Consider the following 22,660-nt stretch of genomic DNA (forward strand, 5'->3'; position numbering starts at 1 on the left):
CTGTTGAAGCGCCCTTCTGTCTTAGCAAGGTTTTTTATGGCAGGAAAATAATGAACACCAAGGCACAGGCAGCCTGCAAAGAAGCAATTCAGCAGCATGGTTAAACTCTGGAACAGAGTTGCTGTCAGTTTGCCTCAGCTAGCAGAACTGACAACATGAGAAGTTTTAAAATCTATTTTTTTCCAATTCTACTATATGTCTTTTCCCAGGGTGTGTTACTCAATTAAAATATTATTTTACCAAATTCCTTAACACAGTATCTGGTACATAAGAGTTGCTCAATAATTATTTGCTGAATAAGTGAATGGATGAATGTCATAATATATAAGAAATTATATTCTGCCTTAGAAACTAAATGTGTTAGATAAATTGTACATAAATGATAAATTGGCTTGACGATAGAGAACAATCAAGAATTGAAGGGGTCTTTGAGGAAGGAGGCTATAGCTCAGTGGTAGACTGCATGCTTAGCATGCAGAAGGTCCTGGGTTCAATCCCTGATACCTCCATTTAAAAAAATTACAAAAAAAAAAATTGAAGAGGTCTTTCATGTTACTTTAGTTCTCTCTTTGTATTCCATATGTTATTTATGTCTGAAAGGAATATCGTGTAAGATAAATAAACGGTCTATTTATAAGAGAGTTATATCCAAGAAAAAGGCTGTATTTTATATTTGTTCAGGCTACTTTTAGCAAAGAGTAACAAAATTTTATTTTAAGCTTACATTCCATCAATAGTGGTGATCCAATCTCTAAAGGTTATTATTCTCATGAATTTGACTTAACTTGAATTTGTCACTGAATATAAAAGGAATATTTATTTATTTATTTAAGAGCATTTAGGAAATATAGAAAAAGTATGCAGAAGATAATTACAAATCTCATTAATTCCAACAACAGAGAAAACAATGTCACTTCTTAATATTTTAGAATAAAATTTATTTTGAAAGTGAATTTAGTTCTTTCCTCACTTTAATAAGAATTATTTTTGACATTATTTTGTAGGTGGTTGTTTGATTTTTAAACTTAATTAAACTATTTCTCATTAACCTGTGCTTTTTTTGTAGTGAATAACTTGATTGGTTAGTTTATAGTTCAGTTATATTCATCTTATTGTGTCTTTAACAGGTCGAGAAGGTGCAAGCAGTAGTTACCGAGGGAAAGCCAGAAAAACTATAAGCCATAAATGGGAAAGTCAGATGTGGAGAGAGAAAAAGTTTGGCTTAATAGATCACCTACATTACAGCCGTATTTATCCTGAAAGTATTCCACGGAAATTTGTCTCAGAACACCGAAATTTTCTTGCTCGGCAGTATAATTCTCAGCCTGCAAAATATGTACCACCAGAAGGAAGGCCCCAGAAACTTGATGATTTTAAGAGTGCCCGAAGCCTTGGACATTTTGAGGTAACCATCCTAGGTAAGTCAACTGTTCTTCTCTTTGAATATTATTAATTTGACATACTTTAAATATAGATGATACTATTTTGCTTTAAAAAATTAAGCATTTCCTCCCTCCCCCCCCAAAAAATTAAGCCCAGGGAGAGGAATGGAGGACTAATTCTGGAATACATTAAGCTCTAATTGTGAGCTTTTAAACATTGGCCAGTCCTTGGAAAGTATTTGGGAAGAGAAGAGTGGGGACCAAGGGAACTTTCCTCCCTGACTCTGACTGCTTCTAAAACTAATTTTCTTCTCTTTTAGCCACCAATTTCTTGCTCATATTCTCCGTCTCTTTCTCAGTGCATCTGAACCAATCAAGGGTAAAATGTAGGTTAAAGAGAATGGGATACTAATTGAGAGAAGATCCTGTGAACAGAGGTCTGTTTAGACCCTGGGAAAAATAAAATTCTCAAGTAACTTAGGTTAGAAAGAAGCCGTTGAAAAAACTGTCTTGTCTGATAGAGGACAATAAGCTGATTTTCTCAGGTTGTTTTAAACTGACAAGTAGACACAGAACTTACAGAAATTTAAAGAAGTCAACACATTGTTAAACTTATTTTAAATGTTTGTTTCTAATGAATGAAAAATGGACACACAGAAGTTAATTATAAAATAACATCTCAGCCAAAAAGAGCTACTTTCTGAGTCAAGGAATTTTTTGATTTGTATTTGAAAGGAAGGTCTTGTTACCTTAAAATGAAAGAATGACAAATTCCATTAGCAAATTAATTAAATGCCTGAAAGAAAATGCATTTCATGGATTTTTACACCTATACTAATGTAATGAGTTACCTTGCCCTTTATCAAAATTGCTTTTTACCCTTTACTCTCTCCCACTTCTTCGCTACCTCCTCACACATAAATATATACATACATGTGATTGTGTATATATATATATAAAATTATGAAAAGTATGAATTCCCAATGACACTGTTAGACACTCTCATACCTAAGTTTCAAATGCTTCTTTTTGCTAGACTGCATTAGTCTCTTCGGATAGTCTATCAATCTTAGTTTTATATCAAGGAAACAAAAATTATAGCAGAGATTTCCCATACATCACAAAAAGTAACGATGAAAATCATGAGTTCATCTGGAATCATAGAAATTGAATATTTTCTTCTTTTCAACATGTTACTGATCCTGTAAACATCTTGAGTGTCTTATAATTGTAAACCTTTGTAGCTTTTCTGTGCATCACCTAAAAGCAAGAATCAAATGAGGAAAGCAAATTTGTCATTCTGTACAACCAGCTGTAATCCATGTTAGAATTGTGCTATTTTATATCCTACCATTTTTCAAAGGCTTACTTGGATTTACAGGGATAAAAGACAGTGAAAAATAAGCCACATATGGATAAAACAAAACAGAACATTTAAAAGGAAACAGAGAAAGTAGGTATTACTAGGTACCTATAAATAACAAATTACTACTATTCAGTAACAATTTTCTGTGAACTTTCTGGCAGGAAGGAAGAAAGGGGATTTTTCCTGATGAGATATTTAGTTTTAAAGGTAAAAGAAGCTTGGATATCATCTAGTCCTACCCCCTATCTAGGTGGAAGCCAGGCCATGTCTCTTGAGTCTCTAAACATACCTTCTATTGCAGAGAAGACACTCGTATATAGGAATCCTGTTTTTCTTTCCTCTCACGAAACTCAAGTCTCAATTTACTATATGAAGTTACTGTATAAATAGTACAGAATAACAAATGGGTTGATATCTTCAAGTTCAGTTTTCTTGTTTAAAGATATGGAAATGCTCTTCAGATAGTTGATTCTTGTATCCATAGATAGATATCTATAGATATTGAGTATAATCTTTAGTCAAATCTTAATGAGGCATTTCTGTAAAGGAAAATGTTTTCACCTTAATTATTATTATATGACCCAAGTACTTAGCTCTCTAATGGTTTAACTTCTTTCTTTCCTTTCCTTTCTTTCTTTCCCTTTCTTTCTTTTCTTTCTTTCTTTCTTTCCCTTTCTTCCTTTCTTCCTTCCTTTCTTTCTTTCTTTCTTTCTTTCTTTCTTTCTTTCTTTCTTTCTTTCTTTCTTTCTTTCTTTCTTTCTTTCTTTCTTTCTTTTTCTTTTTCCTTTTCTCTTCCTTTCATGACTTTATTTTTTAGAGCAGCTTCAGGTTCACAGCAGAATTGAGCAGAAAATACAGAGTTCACACATAGCCCTCCCCACCCACACATATATACTCCCCTACGCTCAACATCCCTCATTTGGTGGCATACTTGGTACAATCGATGAACCGGCATGGACACATTATTATCAACCAAAGTCCATAGTTTACATTAGGGTTCACTCTTGATGTTGTACATTCTATGGGCTTTGACAAATGCATAATCACATGTAGCCACCATTATAGTAATTTCATTGCCCTAAAAATCCCTTATGCTCCATCTATTCATTCCTCCTTCTCTCCCTCTCCCCAAATCCCTGGAAACCACGATCTTTTTTATTGTTTCTATAGCTTTGCCTTTTCCAGAATGTCATTTGGTTGGAATCATACAGTTCATAACCTTTTCAGACTGGCTTCTTTGATTTAGTAATATGTCTTTTACGTTCCTTCCATGTCTTTCATGGCTTGATGGCTCATTTCTTTTTTTTTTTACGTCACATATATTTTTAAATTTACATATATGTACTGTTCTTTGTTTCTAAGAATGTTTAGAGCTTTACCTTTTTAAACTTACATAGTTATTATCAAAGGAATAAAGCCAACCACAAAAGAATTAATTCCAAAAGATACATACATCCTGCTATTAACAACAACATTATTTATAATTGCCAAGATACAGAAGCATCCTAAGTGCACATCAGTAGTTGAATAAAGAAGATGCAGCATATATTTATATGTAATGGAATACAACTCACCCATAAAAAAGGATACTTTGCCATTTGTGACCCTTCATTCACTTTTTTTTTCACTTCAAAAACCAGAATTTTATAACTGGCATAAACATTTTCATTGCATCAATAACAGCAAAATACCTAGAAATAAACTTAACCAAGGAGGTTAACTATACTTTGAAAACCAAAATGACACAAAGAAATGGAAAGGTTTCTTGTGCTCTTGGATTGGAAGAATCAACACTGTCAAAATGGCCACACTACCCAAAGCAATCCACAGATCCAATGCATCCCCCCCATTAAAATACGACATTCCTCACAGAGCTAGAACAAACAATTCCAAAATTTATAAGGAACCACAAAAGACACCAAATGGCTAGAGCAATCTTTTCTAGGTCTTTTTCCCCCTCTCTCTTCTTTTTGTTCTCTTTTCTTATGGTTTGATGACTAGAGAAGGTCCTTAAACATTTGTTGTAAAGCTGGTTTGGTGGTGCTGAAATCTTTTAGCTTTTGTTTATCTGGGAAGCTTTTGATTTCTCCCTCAAATCTGAACAAGAGCCTTGCTGGATAGAGTATTCTTGGTTGTAAGTTTTCCCCTTTTATCACTTTAAATATGTCGTGCCTCTCCCTTCTGGCCTGTAGTTTCTGCTGAAAAATCAGCTAATAACCTTATGAGCATTCCTTTGTACGTTATTTGTTGCTTTTCTCTTGCTAATTTTAATATTTTCTCCTTATCCTTAATTGATGTCAATTTGATGACTATGTGCCTTGGTATGTACCTCTTTGGGTTGATCCTGTGTGGTACTCTCTGCGCTTCCTGGACTTGGGTGACCGTTTTCTTTCCCAAGTTAGGGAAGTTTTCAGTGATTATCTCTCCAAAAATTTCCTCAGGCCTTTTCTCTCTCTCTTCTCTTTCTGGGACCTCTATAATGCGAATATTAGTGTACTTAATGTTGTCCCAGAGTTCTCTTAAATTATCCTCATTTCTTTTCATTCTTTTTTCTTTTTTCTGTTCTGCAGTAGTGATTTCCACTAATCTGTCTTCTAGCTCACTGATCCATTCTTCTGCCTCATTTAGTCTATTCTTGGTTCCTTCTAGTGTGTTACTCATTTCAGTGATTTTACTCTTCATCTCTGGGTATTCTTTATATTTTCCAATTCTTTGCTAAAAACTTCGCTCTGTGCATCTACACTCCTCTTGAGTTCTCTGAACATCTTGGCCATCATTACTTTAAACTCTTTCTCAGATAAATTGCCTGTCTCCTCATCACTTATTTCTTCTTCTGGGATTTTATCTTGTGCCTTGGCCTGGGAGATATTCCTCTGCCACTTCATATTGTCTATCTTTCTACTTGTATTTTTAGGTAGGTTAGTTATGTTTCTCGACCTTGAAGAGGTGGCCCTCTGTGGGAGACGTCCTATGCATCCCAGCAGTACACTCCTCTCTTGTCACCCAAGGGTCAGGTCCAGCCAGTCCCAGTGTAGAGTCTGGCTTGTGTTTGTGGATTCCTTCCACAGGCTTTGGGATTGTTGTTTTCTTATTTCTAGTATCTGCCCCTGGTGGATGAGGCTGGACTAGAGACTTATGCAGGGTTCCTGGCAGGTGGGGCGGGTGCCTGCCCACTGCTGGGTGAAGCTTGGTCCTGGACCTCTGGTGGATAGCGCTGTGTCTAGAGGCCTTTGTGGCTTAAGAAGTCTGCTGATGAGTGGAGCTGTATTCCCATCCTGTATGTTGTTTGGCCTGAGGCTTCCCTACAGGCTGTTGGGTGGGGCTGGGTCTTGGTGCTAATGATCCGACCAAGATGTCAGCCTCCAGGAAAGGTCATGTAGATGAATGAACACTTCTGGAATGTCCGCCACCAGCTTTTATTTCCCTTGAGTGAGCCACAGCCATCCCCCATTTCCCCAGGATACCCTCCAAAACCAGCAGGCAGGCCTGCCTCTGCCCTAGACCTGGCACACGTGAGTTTCCATGTATGCTTCCCAAGCGAATGAAGTCTCCCTTTTCCCCAGTCCCACGGGGCTCCCGGCCAAGCCCCACTGGCCTTCAAAACCAGATGTCCTAGGGTCTCCTTCTCCTCCCAATGCCGGAACCTGGGCTGGGAAGCCTGACATGGGGCTTAGAGCTCTCACTCCTGTGGGAGGGCCTCTGCAACTTAACTATTCTTCAGCTTGTGGGTTGCCCATCTGGGGGGTATGGAGCCCAATTATATCATGAGCTCACCCCTCCTACTGTCCTGCTGTGGTTCCCTCTTTATGTTTCCAGTCGCAGAAGATCTTTTTTTGCTAGGGTTGTCTTTTTTTCGATGGTTGTTTCGCATTCAGTTGTGGTTTTGTTGCAGTCACGAGGAGAGGTGAGCTCGTTGTCCTACCACTCTGCCATTTTGCTGGTTTAACTTCTTAATACAGAGAGAAAATCTAGAGAATTAAGATAAATGGTACTGGATCCAGTGAGTCTTATAGAACATTGGTGGGAGGCAGTAGCCTATCAAAATCATCTGAGGGAGACCTTCCCACACTCCTTGGAATTCTTGTACACTCTAGAGAAGCAGCCCATTCAATCTCCCTACTCTTCCTAAGGGAGACTTACTGCCATAGAGAGCCACTGGCAAGACTGTGTCCCATCTGTCAGGCACCTGGGAATAGAATAAAGGTTAAGAACTTCTCCTTTTTTAATAGTACTTACAGTATAGATATTCTCTGACTTTGATTAAGATAAGATTGCATATCGGACATGAAAGTGACAAATTTATCGTATCTTGTGAAAGTATGAATCCAAGTTTTATTATGAAACCAGACAAATGACCTTTATACTTTAAGCTTGTTATGAAGAATGAACCCAAAAGGGAGAAATAAGTCTCTTCTTAATGTACTATTTGTTAAAAGATAGAATCCTATAACTGAAAGATTACCTTTTTTACAGGTACGACATCTTATTTCTTATGTTATGTTTTTATGATATATAGTTCTGCTGTAGTGCTTATTTTTTAAATTTATTTTTTATTGAAGTAGTTTGATATATAATGTTATATGCTACAGGTGTACAATATAGCGATTCACAATTTTTAAAGGCTATAATCCACTTATAATTATTATAAAATATTTGCTATATTCCCTGTTATACAATATATCCTTGTAGCTTATTTTATACATAATAGTTTATACCTCTGAATTCCCTACTCCTATCATGTCCTTCCTCCTTCCCTCTCCCCACTGATAACCATTAGTTTGTTCTCTACATCTGTGAGTCTACTTCTTTTTTGTTATACTCACTAGCCTGTTGTATTTTTTAGATTCCACATATGTGATATCATACAGTATTTGTCTTTCTCTGTCTGACTTATTTCATTTAGCATAATGCCCTCCAAGTCCATCCATGTTGCCACAAATGGCAAAATTTCACTATTTCTATGGCTGAGTAGTATTCAATTATATATATATTCCACATCATCTTTATCCATTCCTCTCTTGATGGACACTTAGGTTGCTTCCATATCTTAGCAATTGTAAATAATGCTGCTACAAACATTGGTGTGCGTGTATCTTTTGAATTAGTGTTTTGTTTTTTTCAGATACATACCCAGGAGTGGAATTGCTAGGTCATCTGGAGTTCTATTTTTGGTTTTTTGAGAAACCTCCATACTGTTTTCCACAGTAGCTGCACCAATTTACATTCCTACCAACAGTGTGTGAGGGTTCCTTTTTCTCCACATCCTTGCCAACATTTGCTATTTGTGTTCTTTTTGATGATATCCACTCTGACAAGTGTGAAGTGATATCTCATTGTGGTTTTGATTTACATTTCTCTGATGATTAGCAATGTTGAACATCTTTCCATTTGCCCATTGGTCATCTGCATTTCCTCTTTGGAAAAATGTCTATTCAGTTCTTCTGCCCATTTTTAAACAAGGTGTTTGTTTTTTTGATGTTGAGTTGTATGAGCTGTTTATATATGTTGGATATTAACTCTTTATCAGTCATATCATCTGCAGATATTTTCTCCCATTCCATAGGTTGTCTTTTTGTTTTCTCAATGGTTTTCTTTGCTCTGCAAAAGCTTCTAAGTTTAAGATCTCATTTGTTTATTTTTGCTTTTCTTTCTTTTGTCTTAGGAGACAGATCAAAAAAATATATGGCTGTGATTTATGTCAAAAAGCGTTCTGCCTATGTTTCAGGTTTTACATTTAGGTCTAATTTGTTTTGAGTTTATTTTGTATATCATGTTGGAGAATGTTCTAATTTCATTCTTTTACATGTAGCTGTCCAGTTTTCCCAGCACTGCTTATTGAAGGGACTGTCTTTTCTCCATTGTATATTCTTGCCTCCTTTGTTGTAGATTAATTGACAATAAGTGCATGGGTTTATTTCTGGGCTCTGTATGCTGTTCCATTGATCTATGTGTCTGTTTTTGTGCCAGTACCACACTGTTTTGATTACTGTAGCTTTGTGGTATAGTCTGAAATGCATGATTCCTCCAGCTCTGTTCTTCTTTTCTCAATATTGTTTTGGCTATTTGGTGTCTTTTGTGTTTCTATACAAATTTTCGAATTATTTGTTCTAGTTCTGTGAAAAATGCCATTGGTATTTTGATAGAGATTACATTGAATCTGTAGAATTCCTTGGATAGTATGGTCATTTCAACAATACTAATTCTTACAACCCAAAAACATGGTATATCTTTCCATCTGTTTGGGTGCTCTTCAATTTTCATCAGTGTCTTACAGTTTTCCAAGTACAGGTCTTTTGCCTCCTTATATAGGTTTATTCCTAGTAGGTATTTTTTCTTTTTGATGTAATGGTAAATGGATTATTTCCTTAATTTCTCCTTCTGATAGTTCATTTTTAGTATGTAGAAATGCAACAGATTTCTGTATATTAATTTTGAATCCTGAAACTTTACCAGATTCATTGATGTGCTCTAGTAGTTTTCTGGTAGTATCTTTAGGATTTTCTATGTATAGTATCATGTCATTTGCAAAAAATAGACAACATGTACATGAATATGCATGGCTATGTTTGAATAAAATTTTATTTATAGACACAAACTTGAATTGCTTATAATTTTGACATATCACAAAATATTCTTTCAATTTTTTTGAACAATTGAAAATGAAAAAAAAAGTTTCTTAGCTTATGGGTTGTACAAACCCAGGTAGAGACTAGATTTGACACTGCCCCCCAGCTCATAATTTGCTGACCCCTGTTCTATACTCCTGTCTTTAAATAAAACTGACTAAACCAATCAAGGCAGATAAACCTGTAGGATTTTTAAAGTTCTTCCAACATGAAGATTGTCCAGCCTACACTGATTGTACCTTCTAGTGGTTTATTATCTCTCTGCTGTATCTTGCTGACCTTTGGAGGACCTAGTAATTTTAAAGTATCTTATTCTGGGATCCAGAAAGATTATTCAGACCATAACCCTGTTACTTAGTCATTAGCTCTGACTGGTCTAGGGTGAATCATTATTGAGAATATTGAACAAAATTATTGATCTTCCTTTCCACAGTTCTAACGGTTCCCAGTAACCAACTGGGTACTGTGGGGATATCAGAAGCCTACCCTAGAAGTACCAATTCTTGTGTTAAAAATTCTTGTTATGCCATCTCACTTGACTCAAATGAATAGTTAGTGGTAAAATCTCAGCCCACTGCCTATTATGTAATAACACACACTTTAAAGAGAAGATATTGGGATGAAGTAACAGACTAAATTTTCAGTGCCTTTAGCCCAGGTACAAAATTTTAAATCTCTTGATCAATTTTAAGAATTATTTCTCACCTTAAAAATAGGAAGACGCAGGGGAGACTATAGCTCAGTGGTAGAGCACATGCTTAGCATTCATGAAGTCCTGGGTTCAATCCCCAGTACCTCCATTTAAAAAAAAATCTAATTACCCCCCCCAAACAAAACAAAAACCAAAAATAAGACACTTTTCAAAAGCTTGACTGGAATCATAGATGGTATTAGTATATCATTGGCTTTGCTAACACTAATGTAGTTACCCATGAAATGCTATGAGTCAATTAAAGCCTACATTTGCATTTGACTTAGACAGTGAGGAACATAATTATTCAGCCAGCCTTTAATAAACCTCTGAAAGCCAACTGTCTCTTGGAAATCAAGAGATACAAACCCCAGTAACAATAGGTATAATTTAAGGAGAGCTGTTAAAATAGTGTTTTATAGATTTTTTTTGTCAAAAAATTTTATATGATTCTTCTCCTTTTCTGCAAAATGCATTTAAATGATAATTTTAAAATGTTAATAGCATTAATTGTAACATCAGAGTAATTTAATACACTGTAGTTACATGGAAAAATAAGGCTTAACTAATCTTGATTTTTTTTCTCCTATTAAAGCAACCAAGCAGGCCAAAATAATTCCTGCCTTCCTTGGTTGAAGCCTACTTGAACAATTAACTGAGTAGCACTGCATTCACTCACTCTTGGTTCCCTCACTGGCTACATCCTCAAGATATTCTATCCCACCGAGTTACTTCCCATTCTTGTATCTCAAATGGAGCAGCACACTGGATTCTGTGGGTTCCAGAGCTGGTTACTCTTGCCACAGCCTTAATTCTCTCCCTTATTTCATTGCATAATAAGAGTAGTTTAACCCTTAAACCTTAAGTACCTACTATCAAATTTTATCAGCATAAGACACTTTTTTCCTGTGTTTTAGCATCTTTGAAAATTGTTATGGATCTCACAGTTGATGCCATGCCTTTGTTTAGTTGGTGCCATTTTTCTTTCTTAGTAGTATATAAAATAATGATTATCTTAAAATCAATGGTATCTTAGATTCCACAAAATATGGTATATGCCAAGTACTATGCTAGGTGCTGGGATTACAAATCATGCTGCCCCCCAACACACTCACACACACACACACACACACACACTCTTTTCATTGGAAAAGAAATTCAGTGGTAACAAAGAGTTTTGGAGGAGGATATATAAATTGCATATAGTACACTTTACAAAAGAGGAATATGAGCTTATTTATTTGATTTTATATTTCTGTATAATTTTTAATATAGTCCAGATAAATTATCACATTTACCTGGATAGTATGTTGTAAGTTACTTAAGTAACACACAAACAATAAGTCACCATTGAAGTGCATTATTCACACACATCGTGGGGAGGATATTTGTGTTCATCTCTTCTGCTATTTCAGGAATATAGATGAATTCATATTTGAACACAATGCACAAATGTCTTAAAGTCTAATATTTGAAAATTAGAGGTTAAAAATACACACATATACCTTCATTTCCTCAATTTAACAAATATTTGCTGAGCACCTAAGACGTGCCCAGCAGTGCTCTAGGTGCTGAGGTTACATGAGTGAACACAACAGATAAAAAAGCTTATGATAAAATGTGACAGTGGTAAGTGTAGAAGAAAGAGGCTAAAGAGCAATGTACTAGGAAAGGGCTAAATTTTAAACAGAGTGGTCGGGGGAGGTCTCTCTGAGAAAGTAACATTTCACCTGAAAGCTGATGGAGGTGAAAGAGCAAGCCGTGTGGTTATCTGGGGAAAGAAAGAACATTCTACATACAGGAACATCAGGTACAGAGGCCCTAAGGCATGTTTGCTTATACACTTGCACTCTGAACCCTAGTTTTAGCCAAACAACTCAAGACAAATTTTGCTCATATGTTGACACTAAACTCACAGTATTCTATAATTTAGAAAGCGACTCAAAATACTATCAATGACACTGGTAATAAAGCTACCTTCCTGAAAAATATCATGATTTCCAACTCCTGATATTTTCTCAATTTAAGGCATACTTTTTTTTTACATTTGCAAGTTGGAATGCATCTTATGGTCCATGGGTACATTTAATGCAGTGTTTCCCTTTCATTAAAAATCTGTCATTATATTGATGGTATATCTTTAGAATTAGATTTGGTATTTGAATCAAGGAAATGGGATCCCAGAGTGTGTACATTTACATGAGCTTTAAAGCATTGCTAAGAATTATGAAGTAGTTATAATTCTTATAATACTGAATTGAAATCCACAGTTAATTCTAGATAGTATGACTATTTCAGTTTAAGTAATCCTTAAAAAGCTTTAAGTAGCCCCTAGTTGTATGTTAAGTTAAAGCTGTGGAATTTAGTGTCACTTGCCCATAAAAAGCAAAGCATGGACTTGCATTTCTGGATCAGTTTACAGGTTAACTGGAAGGACTTTGTTTACTTATCACTGGCCCATATGCAGTACTTAAGAATGGCTGTAGAGATGAATAAGAGAGATAATTCAGGTCATGGAATCTATAGGACTTGCTGACTAAGTATCAGGGAAGAACAGAAGGGAGGGGTTGAGGGTAACTTCTAGGTTTCTGGTTTGGATAACTGAGTGGAATTCATAGTTTTCAGGCTGTGCTCCATGTGTTTACCCTTGCTCCAGCCAAGATGGTCTCCTTACTCTCTTCTATACTTTTGGCTAATCCCTGCCCTGCCTGAAACACCCTTCTCTCTGCGTCTTTAAATGCTACTCATCCTTTAATACCCAAGCTCAAACCCTTGCCCCTAGGAAGTCTTTTTTATCCACATCTAGTAGATACTGACCCACATAAAGAAATGACACAGAGATCAGGATTTACATTAGTTGTTCCCCTGTACTGCAAACTTTTATAGCCCTAATGGTGACTGATTGAAGTTTGTCTTGTATATTTGAGGACAGATGGAACCTTGCTACTACCATCCCTGGCCTTGCCTGAGTCATAGATCCTTAAGTCCAAATGGCAATAAGGGAACCAGTAAATCATCTCTGAATTCTGCTATCCTGTAGTGGCACATGTCATGAATGATGAAGAAAACACTTTACATGTCTTCATTTATGTGACCAGGCTGTCCTCTGGATATTAAAATTTAAGACTTCCATCAATATGTAAAACATTTGGTATTGTTATCTCTAGTAGTGATGACAGAGTGCTCTGAAATGTCTCCTCTTTCAACGAATAGCATGTATTCATAAATATTGCACAGCAAAGGGTTTAGTCCCTAGTTTTGAAATAGTTTTTTTTTATTATAGTTGTGAGGCTATTTGGTGCACATGAGGATCAAACCAGCAAACCTGGCCTCGTTAGCACTATGTACTAACCCCCTGCACTTCTAATCAGATGTGATTTTTCTCTAACAGGTCTGAACCATGAGATAGCCATCGATGTTGCATTCCTCCCCATGTATTCTCCAGAAGATTTCCGAGCATCTCAAATAGCCACATTATTAAGCTGCATGAATTATAGCTGTGTGTATTCACAGCAAGTAACTGGCAGTGACAGATTGCCAGGTCCAAGAGCACTTGCAGGTAAGACAATCTCAGTATCTTTTTACTCAGAAAATAAAATTAAAACTGCAAACAGTCCTAACCTTAAGATGTTAGTATAGAAACAGTTCTAGCCTTAACATTTAATACAGTTTAAAGAGTTATTTGGGTAATGTACCCTAAGACTTATAAATGAGAATATATTTTTAAATACAATTGAATAGGTGAATGGTTTCTATTTCAGGCAGGCATTAAGAATGTTCTCTTATAACACATTTGCAAATGTAATACACATGTAATATTCATTAGACCTGACTGGTATGCACATGGAGCAGCGCAACTTCTCCTCTTCTCTCCTTTTCATTCAGGCGAGACAGTTTGTCCTTTCACCTTACGATTGCCTGAAATTTCAATACCGCCACAGTACAGTGCAGTGCAATTGTTTTCTTTCATAAATGTGTAGTTATTCAAGTGCTATGCAATAAATTCCTTGAGGACTTCTGGGAGCCTATGCAATCCCAATAGTGAAACTCTTCAACCAACTAATTGTTTAGGCTGCTACATACTCCACCAAACTTTAAATCATTTTTATATAGCTGTAAAATTATGTGTCCAATTATAATTACCCTATTCACTTGCTGTCGTCATTTCTACTTCCTAAGCAGGTGGGAAAGTTTCTAGCCATTTTTGTTGGGCTTATACAAATATTACATTTAAAAGAGCTTTAAAGAAAGCCTTTATTATCTTGGGATTTTTGGTGGGTCTTTCTAAGCTGATGAAACTCTTGAGTGTATGTTGTTTTTAAACAAGTCTTATTGAGCAGTGCCTGATAATGAAGTAACTTTTGGAAGTAATCGTTACTGCAGACTGAACTTACCTAATTTTGTAAAAGATGAGGTTTTTTTCTTTCTCCCACAGTCTGTTTTCGAGATGATGTATTTGTTAACTTGCAGTATTACTTCCTACGTTTCAGCTCATGAGACTTCCAGAAATTCCAGATTTCTTCATTAGTGCCCGAATCTATACTTAAAATATCTGTGCACTCAAGTTCTTGCTTCACTCAATATCCAATTCTGTCACATTTCTTCTGCTGTATGTATATGTCACTATTGATATAAAATATCAAGGCAAAATTTCCAGCTACCTACTAGTTGCTAGTGCCAGTGTTCTTCCAGCAGTCACCAACATGGTCACATAACGATACCTGGTACCATTCTACCAAAGCAGTTACAATTTGGGACATGAAGAGCAAGAATCGCTGGAAGAGAAAAGTGATATGATAATCAAAAGTAAAGGGATTCATTTCCAACATGTGATAAATACCATATTTTTCATGACATAATAATAGTGACATAATTAGCTCTGTGCAAAGCATTGTGCCTGGACAGTTTGCATAAGTTACAACTAACCCTAACAAGAGCCTTGCAAGGGAAGCATTATCCCCTATTTATGGATGATGAAACTGAAAATCAGAGAGATTCACCAGCATGGGTAACAGCTAGGATTTGAACCCAGAACTATCTGATTCAAAGCGTCTCTATTCCCTCCATAATTGCAAACTGAAAGACAAAAATAGGTACAGTATAATGTAATGCAGTGGCTAATAGCATTGATGTCATCTTTTAAACATTTTTATGCACTAGTTTCATTTTTATTGCAAAAGCTCTACATGTTCATAATTTTAAAATTCAACCAATACAAAAAGGCATAGGGTACAAGTGAAAGTTCTTATCCCTTCTGCCAACCCACTCACCCACTGTCTGGAAATAACCAGTATTCTTCGAATCCTTTAAGAAATCATTTTGCATATAACAGTATATATTCTCTCTCTCTCTCTCAAACACACACACACACACACACACAAACACTCCTAAATACACACAAATGAAATTATAGTAAACATACGGTTTTATAACCAGCTTTTTCCTTTTTACACTGTATCTTGGATAGCTTTAATATTAGTATATAGAGAGCTACCTCTTTTGTTTAGTAACTGTAAATACTCCACTGTGTAGATATGTCAAAATTTACTTAATCAGTATCCTACTGATGGACATTTAGATTGTTTCCAAATGGTTTTGCCATTAGTAAACAGTACTGCAATGAGTATCTCTCTATCTGTCCATCTATATGTATATATAATCTTTGCACACTTATACCTCTGTAAGAGGAATTCTTAGAAGCCACTGACTCAAAAGATTTATGCATTTAAAATTTTGGTAGATATTGTCAAAATATCCTTCAAAAAGGTTATGCCAATTTGCACTTTAACTAAAACAAAGAGTGCCACTTTACTCACGCCCTGAGAAATACTAGGTGTTGTCAGTCTTATTAATCTTTGGCAGACTGATAGGCAAAGAAGTATTAAATCATTATTTTTATTTCCAGTTCTTAATTATTTCTAAGCTTGAACATCTTCATATGTTTGTCGGCCATTTATATTTTTTCTATGAACTTTCTATGCTAGTTTTCTTTCCCATTTTTCTGTAAGAGCTATTTATTATTAATTTGTAACTTTTCTTTGCATATTAAAAGAAATGAACCCTTTATTGTGTGTTGCAAATACTATTACCCAGTTTGACATTTATTCAATGGGAAGATTGTTTTGATATTTTAAGTAGTTTTATTTTTGTGTACTCAAATATATCAATTTTTTTATTTTTGTGGCTGCTGGTTTTTATGTCATACTCAAAAAGGCATCACTCAGTCCAAGATTATTTTTTTAATTCACTGTGGGGTTTTTTCTGATAATTTTATAAGCTTTGCTTTTTTTAGTCATATATACTTTGTATTGTGGTAAAATATATAGAACATAAAATTTACCACTTTAACCATTTTTAGCTGTGCAATTCAGTGACATTAAGTACATTTACAAAGTTGTGTAATCATCACCGCTATCCATTTACAGAACATTTTCATCATCCCAAACAGAAACTCTGTACCATTAAACAGTAACTCCCCATTCCTCCCTCTCCCCAGCTCCTGGTAACCTCTCTTACCTTCTGTCTCTATGAATTTGCCTGTTCTAGATTCCTCATATAAGTGAAGTCATACAGTATTTGTCCTTTTATAGCTGGCTTATTTCACTTTATCCTCAAAGCCCATCCATATTGTAATATATACCAGAATCTCACTTCTTTTTATGGCTGAATAATGTTCTGTTGTATGTATCTAGCATATTTTGCTTATCCATTCACCTAGTGATGGACACTTGAGTTATTTCTGTCTCTTGGCTATTGTGAATAATTCTGCCATGAATATTGGTGTGCAAGTACCTGTTTAAGTCACTGCTTTCAATCCTTTGATTGACAACGGAGTGGAATTGTTGAGTCATATGCTAATACTATATTTAACTTTTTGAGGAACATCAAACCATTTTCCACAGCAGCTGCACCATTTACATTCCCACCAGCAATGCATGAGGATCCCAATTTCTCCACCTCCTCACCAGCACATGTTGTTTTCTGCTTTTTGATAACAGCCCTCTTAGAGTGGTCTCTCATTGTGGTTCTGATTTGTATTTCCATAACTACAAATGACACTGAGCATCTTTTCATGTGCTTATTGGCTATTTGTATATCTTCTTTGGAGAAATGTTGATTTAAGTCCTTTGCCCATTTTTGAATTGGGTTGTTTGGGTTTGTTGTTGTTGTTAATAGGGCTTCATTTTTGTAATTTAAAATTAATCTATTTGGAATTTTATTTTGATATAGGGAGTGAGATAGAGATCCAGCTTAATTTTTTCCTAAGGGGCTAGCCATAATTCCCAAATCATTTATTGAATAAGACTGACTGATAGGGTATCCTAATTGGTATTATCTTTAACTGTGATGTACAAGGATGTGTGTATGTGTGCGTGTGTCTATGTGTATATACACACTTTCCACCTCTTTGAAAGCATGGTTTCCATTGATAAACATTTCAGAAGCATAACATGTTATGGAAGGGTCTTAACACACGTAAGGAAATAATTTTATTATTCTGTAGTTAATCAGGGTTTCCCATATTATTTTCGGAGACAGGAATACCACAGTGTATTACAAGATAGGGTGGACTGTGCTGCAGTCCCAAGGCAATTCCAAAGTCTCAGTGACTTAACGCAGTAAAAGTTTATTTCTTGCTCAAGCCCAGTCTGATGCAGTCAGTTATTAGCTTTCTTCCCAGTGGTGATTCAGGAGTCCTGTGTGCTTCCATCCTGTTGCAGCTACAACAGGAACAAATGGCTTCTAGGGTTGTCTAGGCACAGAAAGAAAGAGATGAAGGAGACACTGGCCTTTCATTGTGTCAGGCTGAAAGTGACACAACATTTCCTCTCACATTTTCATTTGCCAGAACTCATTTACATGATCCCAACCTAGCTATGAGGGAGGCCAGGACACTTTGTCTCCCACATGACCATGGAGAGGAACTGGAGTGGTGAACACGTAGCATTGGCTTTGCCACACTCATGTTGTGCATTTGTGATGTTTCTAAAAATGTACAGTTTTTGTAATTCTAACAATTCAAAGTGAAATGTAGAGAAGCTCATCGTATAGGTAAAATCTATAACCCTTTTAAAATAATTCCTTTGTGATGTAAATAATAACATTTTAATTTTATACTAGGTTTTCATAAATAGAAAATGATGGTGGCTGATATTTAATTGAGTGCTTACTATTGTATCAGCTACCATTGTAAGTGCTCTACATGCATTTAACCCTCACAACAGCTTGTGATGTAGGTAATAGATGAGAAGATTAAGGCACAGAGAGACTGTCATTTGCTCAGAGTATTAGTAGGCAGAGTCATCTATATAGAAGACTTACTTATCCTTTATGCTGCAGGTACTACGTAAGTCATGATTTGTAAAAGTCAGTATATGATTGCACTTAGAGTTTTTAAGATTTGGGTCGCTGCTGTTAGCATCAAATCTGAAGATCTTGAAATCTTTCCAAAGCATCTGGATTAAAGTCTGTCTCACTCAAAGAAGAAGAAAATTATATAGTACCAGCAGTTGTTATTATATTAATTGTGCTTTAGTGAACTTGCACAATTTTAAATCCTTCATCAGACTTTGTGACATGCCTAGCAGAGGTGGCTTTCCCGTGAAGCTAATGAAACCTAAACTTGAGGAGCTCTCACTTGTATCAGTTCCTCCCAAAGCCCTTTTGGTATTCCTTTGTATTTCATATTCTTGTTCATAAAAAAAGCGCTCCAAATAGCATACGCTTCAGGCTCCAGAAAACCTAGATCCACCACTGGCTGTTAGGCCAATTTTGTAGAGACGTCATTTTAGCACAAAAAGGCTAAGAGCACATGCCTTGATGCCAGACCTTCTGGATTAGAATCACCCTATGACTTTGCTGAAGTTAATTAACTTTTAAGTATTTTAGTTTTTTCATATATAAAATGAAGTATTTGTCGTGTGTAGCCACTGAAGTCTGTGATGTAGTAGTTTGGTGGCAGTCGGTTAATGTTTTGAAAAAGATTCCTTAAATATGGTTTTAGCCAAGAAAAGGAAGAAAAGAAAAAATGACTCTCCCAGTTTTTGCAGATTGGCTCTGTGCTGTGGCACCCCTTCCGTGCTTAGCCAGGCTGTTTACAACTCTGTCTTAGCTCTCATTTCCTGCTCTGTGGAGACTGATGGTCAGCCAGAGGTGAACAGTGAGAGTTTTCTCAGACCTCTTCTAAGCATGCGTCGAGCATTGAGCATACATGTGGCCTCCTTGATTTCCCTGGATACATAGGAGCTCTTAAAAGCCCTTACTCTCTGATAGCTCTCTTTTCCCAACCCTATCTTCCCCAGGCTTTTTGATCTGTCTACTGCTTGTCCCAACTTTTTACCCTGCACCAGCTGCTCTGATCAGTGCTTTTGCCTTTATATGCTTTCAACAAAAGCCGCTTGGAAAGCTACCCTAGTCATGGGGCTGCTCCAAATTGGGTGAAACAAAAGCAAGCCCTTGCATCTGACCTTGAGAGAGCTGCCGAACAGGTCAAAATACACAATCGCATCTTTGAGAATAAAGTCTGTTTTGCTCCCTCTGGAGCTAAAAACCTGCACCAAAAGTGTGAGCGGCCATCTTTATTCTGCTGCCCATCTTGGGAGTAGGCGGGCAATGTCAAACACCGCTCTTACTGCAGTGCAGAAGCTTCTTTCTTCATTAATCTTTCCCCTGGTTGTTAAGTTTTTGTCTTGATTCCAGACTTCTGCAAAAGTTGATCTGAGAGTTTTTGCCAGCTTATAAGTTGCTTTCAGAGCCTTGAAAGTCCCTGCTCTGCCATTCTCATCACTGTCATGCACCTGATCCATTTTTGATAAAGCTTCTTAAGAGTATCCAAAGCTAAGTGTCAGTTAATAAAGCCACTTCAAAGGAAATATACTTTAGAAGAAGCTTCAATGACATATATTTATCTTGCTCTATGTCTTGTAAATTTTGCAAATAATTGACAATTAAATTTCAAGATAGAAAAAAATTATCTTTGTATTTCCTTGAAATGGAACAATAAGTTGTCTACTTGGCACCACATAAATGAGCTTGAAAATATGTAGATTTACTTTGCTCCACTAAACAAACAAACAAACAAACAAATAAATAAATAAATATGGCTTTCACGTTCCAGCCCACATCTTGACATTTTTGGTGACCATATCTGTTTGATGTAGTCACTATTATCAACAGAAATGACTGTAACATAGCTTTGATGAAGGTGTGTTATGAATTGGAGGGAAGAGGGAGAAGATGAGGAACAGTGTTAATTATAAGGGAAAAAAATCAGTGTATGTGATACTAAATCCAAGTAAATATTTAACTATTTGCTTTTTACTTTTAGGTGATGTTATAAAAGCAGCAAGTAAAATGGATAGAGCGCATATCATCGCTATCTTGGATATCTGTAGCTTGGGCAACAATAAAGCAGAAGTCTATCTGCATAAAATTTATAGACCAGATAATACATCTTAAAAATTGCCAAATGAAATTATTAAAGATTATAAAGAGGGCACAGCTTTAAAGATATTCTGTCATTTTGTTGGTTATTTCAGTAACTGGTTTTTAGCAAGAATATTACATGAACTCTTAAGTTGCTTTATGTTCGTCTTGTATTTGGAGCTAACACACTTCATTCTAAATTCATTTTGAAAAGGTCATCAAAGCCACTTTTATGCATCAAGAAAATTTACCTTACTTCTTTCTATATGACTGTTATCTTGAATTATAGTAATTTGTGTTCACCATTCTATTTGTAAAGCATACTTTTATTCTAAAGCCTCAGCATAAGGCATCCTGAGTTAACAAGAGGCACTTTCCATGGACATTTAACATCCTCTGACGTCTATTCAGTTATAATGGGAACGTTTGAATTGCTAATTTGAAGATTAAATTCACCTAAAGTGGTCAACCTGCATTTCTCACAACAAAACAGTTTCTATCATTTTCACAAGCACACATAGATTGTTATGGTCCAGTTGCTTTGGTCTTCAGTTTGGTCATCTGCACAGTGAGCATGCTAAACTAAATTGTCTTAAGGTTTTCCACCCCCTAGTGTAACTTCATATCCTTTGAATTTCTAAATGTTTTGACCAGTGTGTGATCTTTAAGCCAGAGACTACAGTATGTCTGTATTCTTGTTGTGTTCATTTGTAATTTTGTTACGTGTAATGTGAGTTTAAATAGTAAAAATTTATTTCAATTTAACATTTTAAGTGCTCGAGTTGAAAGTATGAAAGAGTACTAAGGGAACTGATTTATTCTGGTTGTCTATTTTACTTCATTGTTAACTTTAATTGGCCATCCCACATTTGCAAGGCTCTGTGGTTACATCTATGTGGTTAGTTACATAAGCCAAAATGACCATGAATTAAAAAGTATTCAGTATCAAGATGAATCTCATTGCAGTTAAGCTATTAACTTGTAGGGCTTCCTTCTAGGCCTGTGATTCTGTGATTTCCCATGCTATACATTTTAAATGTGTTGGGTATCTCACGAACCTCAAGACAGATGCTGGAATTTGTTCACAAATGTGTTCAGTCTTTTGTTCTTTAAAATGAGTTTAAATGTTAATTAAAATAGTGAATCCTTCTTGTGTTAAACTTTTGAGTGTATTATTAAAGAAGTTTAAACAATAACTTTTTGGTTTCCTGTTTCATTTTGAATGTATTTGATGTCTTGCCTCCATATTTTTGGCCTCTGGTAGACCTATATGTACTTGCTAAATGAGCCAGTATGATTCTTCCATATGGGTTGAAAAGTGTTGTTTATCAAACAGAATCTGGGTTTTTGTATTAAGCTATATTAAGCATTAACAGGAAATTCAGTTTTAGGGGAGTAACATCTGGGGTTTTCTTGATTCAATCAATACACTGGGAATTTAGCAGCAAGTTAATGGCAAGCAGTTACAAAATCTTTTTCTACATTTAAAATAAGTTGTCTTAAACAATCTACAGCAACCTAAAATCACATGAACACACGTGAATGGCTGAAGCACTTCTGCTATTCTGCCTATGGCAAGTTTATCAGTAATTTTCTAACAAACCTTCTAGTGCAAAGGGCACATAATCATTTGGACCCTCCATTACCGTATTTTGCTCTCATTTTCCCCTATAAGTAATTGTGCCTGATGTAAAAATTTGAAGTAAACCTGGGCAAATGTGCCCACAGTCTTGCTTTGAGGCCATCTGGTCCTCTGAACAACTCGAAAACACCTTGAGTTGATTTCAGCCACACCGGCCATCCAGCCTGTTGGTGCCTGTCCTTTAACACCATGCTGCTTTGGAGATAACCAACTTCGATTTTAAACTGGTGCAGACACATGGCAAGGCTCAGCGCTGTTAAAAAGGCTCAGAGCTCGGCATAGTATTGTCCTTTTCCCCTCCTAGCCCCTCATTTTTAGCACTAGAGAGAGCAGCTCTGTGTTTGTGGGATTCAGCGTTGTTAGTTTCTTTTGGGTTCTTGGCTGGGCGATGGATTTAGCAGTGCTTTTTGTTGCTGTTCCTTGGCTTGAAGTCACAAGGAGTTTCTCTGATTCTCCCTTGAGTTCAACTGGAAAGAGTCTGCCAGATGTGTAATAGGCAATTCAATTTTAATGCCACAGAAATGTTGG

General features: G+C 36.0%; 1 protein-coding gene across 1 annotated transcript in view; it reads left to right on the plus strand.

Annotated features, from left to right (window-relative positions):
• Positions 1 to 21,686, plus strand: part of RADX (RPA1 related single stranded DNA binding protein, X-linked) — a 69,162-nt gene extending 47,476 nt beyond the window's left edge. The window contains exons 12-14 of the mRNA XM_006214175.3: positions 1,128 to 1,418; positions 13,457 to 13,624; positions 20,393 to 21,686. Coding sequence (XP_006214237.1) covers positions 1,128 to 1,418; positions 13,457 to 13,624; positions 20,393 to 20,523 — 590 coding nt within the window. The 3' untranslated portion in view covers positions 20,524 to 21,686. The remainder of the gene's footprint in view (positions 1 to 1,127; positions 1,419 to 13,456; positions 13,625 to 20,392) is intronic.
• The last annotated feature ends 974 nt before the right edge of the window (positions 21,687 to 22,660 follow it).

This window comes from Vicugna pacos, unplaced genomic scaffold, assembly GCF_048564905.1.
Source record: "Vicugna pacos unplaced genomic scaffold, VicPac4 scaffold_76, whole genome shotgun sequence".
NCBI classification, from domain to species: Eukaryota; Metazoa; Chordata; class Mammalia; order Artiodactyla; family Camelidae; genus Vicugna; species Vicugna pacos.